Source organism: Dendropsophus ebraccatus, unplaced genomic scaffold (genome assembly GCF_027789765.1).
Source record: "Dendropsophus ebraccatus isolate aDenEbr1 unplaced genomic scaffold, aDenEbr1.pat pat_scaffold_1594_ctg1, whole genome shotgun sequence".
NCBI classification, from domain to species: Eukaryota; Metazoa; Chordata; class Amphibia; order Anura; family Hylidae; genus Dendropsophus; species Dendropsophus ebraccatus.
In genome coordinates, this window is record NW_027209017.1 from 1 (window position 1) to 9,847 (window position 9,847).

The following is a 9,847-nucleotide window of genomic DNA, read 5'->3' on the forward strand; positions in this document are numbered from 1 at the left end:
ATCCACAGCGTCCAAAAAAAAGTTTGTTGTCTTTATTATGATGCATATAAAAAGTTACAAAAGATAAAACGTAGGCCTACATGTTTTCGGGAAGCACACCCCCCTTGATTACAGTTTCAGACAAATAGAGCATACACTTTGTAAATACAGTTCAGGGAAGAAAAAGAGTGCTGCACCTCACACCTATGGCTGATACTAGTACCTCTCGGCTGCATAAAAAACATCAGAATTCTGTATGTTTGATCAAGCCCACACTGCCCCATGTACCGCGTGCAGGTATCTGATACACATGGGTCCCCTACACTAAGTCCACACTGTGCCGTCAGTGACCACCACCCCCGCAGGCGTGCACAGTCAGGGAACGGGGGCCATGGAATGGCCCTGCAACCCCCATGCCACAGGACCAGACCAAAACCCGGCCAGCACCACCGGCGGAGGAAGCTGCCCCCAAACAGCACAAGTCTGGATAAGGTATTGCACTCACCATAGCTATCAAAGATAGAATGGGACAAACAGGACTTAGTGTAGGGACCCATGTGTATCAGATACCTGCACGCGGTACATGGGGCAGTATGGCTTGATCAATTCACATCCAGAATTCTTATGCAGCCGAGAGGCACTAGTATCAGCCATAGGTGTGAGGTGCAGCACTCTTTTTCTTCCCTGAACCGTACTTCGTAAATACATTCCCCTATTATTTCAGGATGGAAAATGTGAAGCCATTCTATCAGCAGGGGTTGGGGGGTTCGATGTAGTGGCCAGGAGGGTAGGACAATAGGGAACATCCTTTCACCCACAGTTATCCATGAACACGAAGTATGAAAGGAGAAGTGGCTGACTGTTGGAGGATCCCATAAGTGCTCCATGCCCAGATGCAGATTGTGCGGTCATATCCAGAGGAGTCTCACGTTCCAGTCGGTAAGCACAGGCCAAGGTTTCCACATCTTCTTTTCTCAACTGCAGCACTTCTTATGTTGTTTATCTTGCCTGGTGCTCGGATTGTAACATACAATATGTTGGCAGCACAAAACGTAAACTAAAACAAAGGATTACTGAACATATTGCTGATGCATCAGCCGCATCACGTTTTAACTCCCGCAAAGCCATGTCAGGGTTAACTCGACACTTTTTTGATGTCCACCAGGGGGAGTGCTGCTCTCTTCGAGTCATCCTTATAGAACGAGTGTCTAAACCAACACGAGGAGGAGATTGGGTCCGTCTCCTACGTAAGCGAGAGGCTTTTTGGATTCTCCGCTTAGAAACCAGGACACCCAAAGGTTTAAATTTCATAACAGAACTGTCATATCTATACTGATGATGATGTTTCTTTTTTTCAAAGGGAGGAAAAAAAAATAAAATAAATCATGTTGTTTTTTTTCCTGTTTTTCTCATCTGTCTGATATGCATTGTGCACACTAGTAGTCATGTGTTATGTACAGCATTTAGCAATTGTGTCTAATCACATACGTAACCACACGCACCCACGGGGTGTTCCCTTAACCACTGCATCTAAATGTTTGGCATATATACCTGTGATTCTGTGAAAGTCTGCACCGCCGTGATCAAGGGGGTGTGTTTCCCCGAAACATGTAGGCCTACGTTTTTATCTTTTGTAACTTTTTATATGCCTCATAATAAAGACAACAAACCTTTTTTGGACGCTGTGGATCTTCTCCTCCTTTTTACCACTATAACCGGGTGCGGCCCGCTACCACTCCACTTGCTCCTGCCTGAACGTCCACCATCACACAACAAACCACCTATTGGTGAGCTCAGTTTTTTCTTTGTTCATGACACTGTAACAAACCATCACCATGTGACTGACTGTTAACAAGAACGTCCCTATTCACTAAGAGGAGGTGATAACGGCCGTACAAAGCCCAGCCATGACCCTGCTGTGACCTCACCTGCCATGTTACTCCACAGCAGGATGTAGTGTCATTGTATCGGGGCAGGATAATCAGCTGTTATCTGTGTGAGACGGGGACAATCTCTCCCGCCATGACTGATCCCGTCCAGCCCACCCTTGCCCTGTACTATCAGGGCCAAGTCATGTACGCCCAGGATGTCCCCCTCTGCACCTTGGATAAGAGACGCATCAATGGCGGCTATCCATGTAAACAGCGCTATAAAGGGTGAAGGGCACCGAGCAGGGCTCACAGATGGCAATGGTGGGGGTATAGTAGTGCCATCACCTGATTATATTATTACTTGTGTATATGATCAGGCTTCTCCGATACAGGGGAGGTGGCAGATGGTTTAGAGTGTCTGGCCCTTTAAGGATCAGAGTGCCCTGTGATTGGCTGCTGCAGCGGCACTTACTCTGATGGCTCCTCCGTATACTTCTTCAGACTCTGCATCATGGACTCCTCGCTCAGCTCCATGGTCTCTGGGTGGACGCGCAGCAGCCAGGAGACGTGGGAGATCAGTACTCGGCCCCGGGCGTCATAGTACCCTGCACAGGGAGACAGGAGACCCCTTATCACACCTGGACATCGATAGACCAGCTAAGGGGTTGGGGTCTGTATATAAAGGGGTACGGGGGGTCATGTGACACATCAGCCACAGCTCAGCTTATAGCGAAACATAAAAGAACAAAGATCTCCTCAGCTATCGTCCCATCAGATACAACAGATGGTTCCAGAATGAGAATTACTTCACACAACACTGAGATGGGGGACACAACACTGAGATGGGGGACAAACACCATCCTCATCATCATCACAGAGAGAGAAGAGGCCAGAACTCACCATCCCGCAGGCAGAACGACACCAGATCCTAAAATACAGAGATATGAGGCATCAGAAGAGGGGAGACACTCACCCCGAAAATAACAAATTAACCAGTGTCCCCAGGATCTCATTATAATATACTCAGGTGACAGTGGCCACGACCGCAGATCAGATATCAACCCCCCGCAGACCTGACTTCATATTCTGAGACTGAGGGTCAGACTAGCTAAAGCCACCGGCCCCCTACCCAACGCTCACCAATTCCATTGTGCGGTGTGTCCTCTATCTGTACTGGTAAGTGTGCACCACAGAGGGGTGACAGTGCGGCCGAGGAAGGGGGGTGACAGTGGCGGCTATACAGTGCGGCCGAGGAAGGGGGGGTGACAGTGGCGGCTATACAGTGCGGCCGAGGAAGTGGGGGGGGGGTGACAGTGGCGGCTATACAGTGCGGCCGAGGAACGTGGGGGGGGGTGACAGTGGCGGCTATACAGTGCGGCCGAGGAAGTGGGGGGGGTGACAGTGGCGGCTATACAGTGCGCCGAGGAAGGGGGGTGACAGTGGCGGCTATACCGTGCGGCCGAGGAAGGGGGGGGTGACAGTGGCGGCTATACAGTGCGGCTGAGGAAGGGGGGGGTGACAGAATGGCGGCCATACATTGCGGCCGAGGAAGGGGGGGGGTGACAGTGGCGGCTATACAGTGCGGCCTGAGGAAGGGGGGGGGTGACAGTGGCGGCTATACAGTGCGGTCCGAGGAAGGGGGGGGTGACAGTGGCGGCTATACAGTGCGGCCGAGGAAGGGGGGTGACAGTGGCGGCTATACAGTGCGGCCGAGGAAGGGGGGGTGACAGTGGTGGCTATACAGTGCGGCCGAGGAAGGGGGGGTGACAGTGGCGGCTATACAGTGCGGCCGAGGAAGGGGGGTGACAGTGGCGGCTATACAGTGCGGCCGAGGAAGGGGTGGGTGACAGTGCCGGCTATATTGTACTGTCGCTTTGTTATTTTTGTGTCCTGTTTGATTGTATTTTCATAAAAGGAAAAGCAAAGTTTTTTGTGACTTGAAAAAATGATCTGATTTAAAAAAAGAGGAAGTGGGGGTGACAGTGCCGGCTATACAGTGCGGCCAAGAAAGGGGGTGACAGTGCCGGCTGTATGGTGCGGCCGAGGAAGGGGGTAATACCATGGGGGTCCCAAGAGCGAGACCCTAAAAACTCCCTGTGACCAGAGACTGTTAGCCCCAACCCCATATAACACCTATGGGAGCCCGGACCCCAACCCCATATAACACCTAGAACAGTGATGTGACGGGTGGGGTGGGGGACACCGCGTGTGTTACCTGGGTGATTATGGTCGGGTTGCTCTTCATGACTGAATCTTCCAGCAGAACATGAGTGAACGTGTCAGTTCCTTCTCCGCCCAGACCACTGGCAAACGCCTCCATGGCGGGAATAACCGAGGGGCAAAGGTCAAGCCACCGCACCAGATCCTCCACAAACTTCCTGCAGAACTCCCTGTGCGGAGGGGAAACAGCGTATACTGATCATACAGTACAAGGCCCCCCGCTGGTCACACACAGTACACGGCCCCCCCGCTGGTCACACACACAGTACACGGCCCCCCCGCTGGTCACACACAGTACACGGCCCCCCCGCTGGTCACACACAGTACACGGCCCCCCCGCTGGTCACACACACAGTACACGGCCCCCCCCGCTGGTCACACACACACACAGTACACGGCCCCCCCACTGGTCACACACACAGTACACGGCCCCCCCGCTGGTCACACACAGTACACGGCCCCCCCGCTGGTCACACACAGTACACGGCCCCCCCGCTGGTCACACACAGTACACGGCCCCCCCGCTGGTCACACACAGTACACGGCCCCCCGCTGGTCACACACAGTACACGGCCCCCCCACTGGTCACACACACACACAGTACACGGCCCCCCGCTCGTCACACACACACAGTACACGGCCCCCCGCTCGTCACACACACACACACAGTACACGGCCCCCCGCTCGTCACACACACACACACACACAGTACACGGCCCCCCGCTCGTCACACACACACACACACACAGTACACGGCCCCCCGCTCGTCACACACACACAGTACACGGCCCCCCGCTCGTCACACACACACACACACACACACACACACACACACACACAGTACACGGCCCCCTGCTCATCACCCATGTTATATCGTACTATGCACCTTTGTTCCTTCTCTGGAAAGAGCTGGGCCAGGGACATGGCGCAAAGACCGGCGTAGGCGAATCTCGCTGCTTCACTCAGTGAGCGCCCCAGCAGTGCGGCCCGGCTGCTTCCATCTGATGCGTCCTGCATGATGATGATGTCACCAGCGTCACCGCACCTGCACATAGACAACTATCTACATTACTGAATGTGAACCAAACCAGATACTGAGAGAAAGCGGGCGAGGGGGCCTAAAGGGGTGTGACTCCTGATCTGACACTGGGGATTAAAGGGATGCAACAATGATGGAACATGACATTGCAGCCGCCCCAATGAGGTCACTCACAGTCAGGATCCGAGGGGTGCCCAAAGGGGTGCTGTCAGGAGGTAACATGTGTATGCTATGGCTGTCAGGAGGTAACATGTGTCTCCTATGGCTGTCAGGAGGTAACGTGTGTATGCTATGGCTGTCAGGAGGTGACATGTGTATCCTATGGCTGTCAGGAGGTAACGTGTGTATGCTATGGCTGTCAGGAAGTAACGTGTGTACGCTATGGCTGTCAGGAGGTAACATGTGTATGCTATGGCTGTCAGGAGGTAACATATGTCCCCTATGGCTGTCAGGAGGTAACATGTGTCTCCTATGGCTGTCAGGAGGTGACATGTGTATCCTATGGCTGTCAGGAGGTAACGTGTGTATGCTATGGCTGTCAGGAGGTAACATGTGTATGCTATGGCTGTCAGGAGGTAACATATGTCCCCTATGGCTGTCAGGAGGTAACATGTGTCTCCTATGGCTGTCAGGAGGTGACATGTGTATCCTATGGCTGTCAGGAGGTAACGTGTGTATGCTATGGCTGTCAGGAAGTAACGTGTGTACGCTATGGCTGTCAGGAGGTGACATGTGTATGCTATGGCTGTCAGGAGGTGACGTGTACGCTATGGCTGTCAGGAGGTAACATGTGTATGCTATGGCTGTCAGGAGGTGACATGTATATGCTATGGCTGTCAGGAGGTAACATGTATATGCTATGGCTGTCAGGAGGTAACATGTGTATGCTATGGCTGTCAGGAGGTAACATGTGTATGCTATGGCTGTCAGGAGGTAACATGTGTCTCCTATGGCTGTCAGGAGGTAACGTGTGTATGCTATGGCTGTCAGGAGGTGACATGTGTATCCTATGGCTGTCAGGAGGTAACGTGTGTATGCTATGGCTGTCAGGAAGTAACGTGTGTACGCTATGGCTGTCAGGAGGTAACATGTGTATGCTATGGCTGTCAGGAGGTAACATATGTCCCCTATGGCTGTCAGGAGGTAACATGTGTCTCCTATGGCTGTCAGGAGGTAACATGTGTCTCCTATGGCTGTCAGGAGGTGACATGTGTATCCTATGGCTGTCAGGAGGTAACGTGTGTATGCTATGGCTGTCAGGAGGTAACATGTGTATGCTATGGCTGTCAGGAGGTAACATATGTCCCCTATGGCTGTCAGGAGGTAACATGTGTCTCCTATGGCTGTCAGGAGGTGACATGTGTATCCTATGGCTGTCAGGAGGTAACGTGTGTATGCTATGGCTGTCAGGAAGTAACGTGTGTACGCTATGGCTGTCAGGAGGTGACATGTGTATGCTATGGCTGTCAGGAGGTGACGTGTACGCTATGGCTGTCAGGAGGTAACATGTGTATGCTATGGCTGTCAGGAGGTGACATGTATATGCTATGGCTGTCAGGAGGTAACATGTGTATGCTATGGCTGTCAGGAGGTGACATGTGTATGCTATGGCTGTCAGGAGGTAACATGTGTATGCTATGGCTGTCAGGAGGTAACATGTGTATGCTATGGCTGTCAGGAGGTGACATGTATATGCTATGGCTGTCAGGAGGTAACATGTGTATGCTATGGCTGTCAGGAGGTAACATGTGTATGCTATGGCTGTCAGGAGGTGACATGTATATGCTATGGCTGTCAGGAGGTGACATGTGTATGCTATGGCTGTCAGGAGGTAACATGTGTATGCTATGGCTGTCAGGAGGTGACATGTGTATCCTATGGCTGTCAGGAGGTGACATGTGTATGCTATGGCTGTCAGGAGGTGACATGTGTATCCTATGGCTGTCAGGAGGTGACATGTGTACGCTATGGCTGTCAGGAGGTGACATGTCCCCTATGGATCTCTATATAGGCAGAGGTCCTACACAGGCAGACACGTTACGTTACGTGTATTCCGGACTTCACCACTAGGGGGCAGAGAGGACGTCACTAGTCATAGTACATAGACAGCTGGTGTAGGGCCGGCTATATCCTATCACAGGTGAGGACGGCCGGTTCCTCGCCGCTCATAGTATTAAGTCACAACCGAACTACTACCCCGATCATTCCACACATCCCGCTTCTCACCTGAGCCGGTCCCCGCTCCCGGACAGCGACGGCCCCGGCGTCTCCTGTCACAGACGTTCTAGGCCGCATCTACGGAACCAACGTAAGTCTTGGAGAATAGTAGCTTCACGCTATTGACGTTACACACGCTGCCAGTAGCCCCGGCGGGAACTACGCTCATAACGTAGTGGTTTACGTCACTGGCGCAGTGAGCTGGCGAAGGACTTTGAGTCCCGAGGAGGGTTGCTATGGAGACGGGTGACTTCCGCTCTGCGTGGAGCAGCAGCTGCTCCTCATAGTAAACCGATAAACCACGTGATGCCTCACCTGTATACAGCGCCCCCTGCCTGCGGACTCTATCATAATACACTGATAACCACGTGATGCCTCACCTGTATACAGCGCCCCCTGCCTGCGGACTCTATCATAATACACTGATAAACCACGTGATGCCTCACCTGTATACAGCGCCCCCTGCCTGCGGACTCTATCATAATACACTGATAACCACGTGATGCCTCACCTGTATACAGCGCCCCCTGCCTGCGGACTCTATCATAATACACTGATAAATCATGTGATGCCTCACCTGTATACAGCGCCCCCTGCCTGCGGACTCTATCATAATACAATGATAACCATGTGATGCATCACCTGTATACAGCGCCCCCTGCCTGCGGACTGTATCATAATACACTGATAAACCACGTGATGCCTCACCTGTATACAGCGCCCCCTGCCTGCGGACTTGTATCATAATACACTGATAACCACGTGATGCTCACCTGTATTACAGCGCCCCCTGCCTGCGGACTCTATCATAATACACTGATAACCCGTGATGCCTCACCTGTATACAGCGCCCCCTGCCTGCGGACTCTATCATAATACACTGATAACCACGTGATGCCTCACCTGTATTACAGCGCCCCCTGCCTGCGGACTCTATCATAATACACTGATAACCACGTGATGCCTCACCTGTATACAGCGCCCCCCTGCCTGCGGACTCTATCATAATACACTGATAAATCACGTGATGCCTCACCTGTATACAGCGCCCCCTGCCTGCGGACTCTATCATAATACACTGATAACCACGTGATGCCTCACCTGTATACAGCGCCCCCTGCCTGCGGACTGTATCATAATACACTGATAACCACGTGATGCCTCACCTGTATTACAGCGCCCCCTGCCTGCGGACTCTATCATAATACACTGATAAACCACGTGATGCCTCACCTGTATACAGCGCCCCCTGCCTGCGGACTCTATCATAATACACTGATAAATCATGTGATGCCTCACCTGTATACAGCGCCCCCTGCCTGCGGACTGTATCATAATACACTGATAACCACGTGATGCCTCACCTGTATTACAGCGCCCCCTGCCTGCGGACTGTATCATAATACACTGATAACCACGTGATGCCTCACCTGTATACAGCGCCCCCCTGCCTGCGGACTCTATCATAATACACTGATAACCACGTGATGCCTCACCTGTATACAGCGCCCCCTGCCTGCGGACTCTATCATAATATACTGATAACCACGTGATGCCTCACCTGTATACAGCGCCCCCTGCCTGCGGACTCTATCATAATACACTGATAACCACGTGATGCCTCACCTGTATACAGCGCCCCCTGCCTGCGGACTCTATCATAATACACTGATAACCACGTGATGCCTCACCTGTATACAGCGCCCCCTGCCTGCGGACTCTATCATAATACACTGATAACCACGTGATGCCTCACCTGTATTACAGCGCCCCCTGCCTGCGGACTGTATAATAATACACTGATAACCACGTGATGCCTCACCTGTATTACAGCGCCCCCTGCCTGCGGACTCTATCATAATACACTGATAAACCACATGATGCCTCACCTGTATTACAGCGCCCCCCTGCCTGCGGACTCTATCATAATACACTGATAAATCATGTGATGCCTCACCTGTATACAGCGCCCCCTGCCTGCGGACTCTATCATAATACACTGATAAATCATGTGATGCCTCACCTGTATTACAGCGCCCCCTGCCTGCGGACTCTATCATAATATACTGATAACCACGTGATGCCTCACCTGTATACAGCGCCCCCTGCCTGCGGACTCTATCATAATACACTGATAACCACGTGATGCCTCACCTGTATTACAGCGCCCCCTGCCTGTGGACTCTATCATAATACACTGATAAACCACGTGATGCCTCACCTGTATACAGCGCCCCCTGCCTGCGGACTCTATCATAATACACTGATAAACCACATGATGCCTCACCTGTATACAGCGCCCCCTGCCTGCGGACTCTATCATAATACACTGATAACCACGTGATGCCTCACCTGTATACAGCGCCCCCTGCCTGCGGACTGTATCATAATACACTGATAAACCACGTGATGCCTCACCTGTATACAGTGCCCCCTGCCTGCGGACTCTATCATAATACACTGATAAATCATGTGATGCCTCACCTGTATACAGCGCCCCCTGCCTGCGGACTCTATCATA

At 52.2% G+C, this 9,847-nt stretch overlaps 1 protein-coding gene across 2 annotated transcripts; it reads right to left on the reverse strand.

Annotated features, from left to right (window-relative positions):
• Positions 1-857: 857 nt before the first annotated feature.
• Positions 858-7,546, reverse strand: LOC138775384 (transmembrane and coiled-coil domain-containing protein 4-like). 2 transcript variants are annotated; one of them, XM_069955929.1, is made up of 6 exons: positions 7,336-7,545; positions 4,957-5,115; positions 4,066-4,240; positions 2,751-2,778; positions 2,323-2,455; positions 858-1,326 (listed from the first exon to the last, which is right to left on the reverse strand). In XM_069955929.1, exons 2-6 carry the CDS (start codon positions 5,085-5,087, stop codon positions 1,287-1,289), a joined length of 507 nt encoding a protein of 168 aa, XP_069812030.1. In that variant the 5' UTR covers positions 5,088-5,115; positions 7,336-7,545; the 3' UTR covers positions 858-1,286. The 2 variants fall into 2 exon arrangements, with proteins under 2 accessions (XP_069812030.1, XP_069812029.1); XM_069955928.1 differs by lacking the exon at positions 858-1,326 and adding an exon at positions 1,730-1,796 and having other exon boundaries at positions 7,336-7,546.
• Positions 7,547-9,847: the final 2,301 nt, after the last annotated feature.

Excerpts from the sequence above, each read along its gene's own strand:
- LOC138775384 (XM_069955928.1), bottom strand. The coding sequence starts at position 5,087 with ATGCAGGACGCATCAGATGGAAGCAGCCGGGCCGCACTGCTGGGGCGC. Across the intron at positions 4,241-4,956 it reads TTTCCAGAGAAGGAACAAAG|GGAGTTCTGCAGGAAGTTTG; the intron begins GTGCATAGTACG and ends CCCTCCGCACAG. Across the intron at positions 2,779-4,065 it reads ACCCGACCATAATCACCCAG|GATCTGGTGTCGTTCTGCCT; the intron begins GTAACACACGCG and ends TCTGTATTTTAG.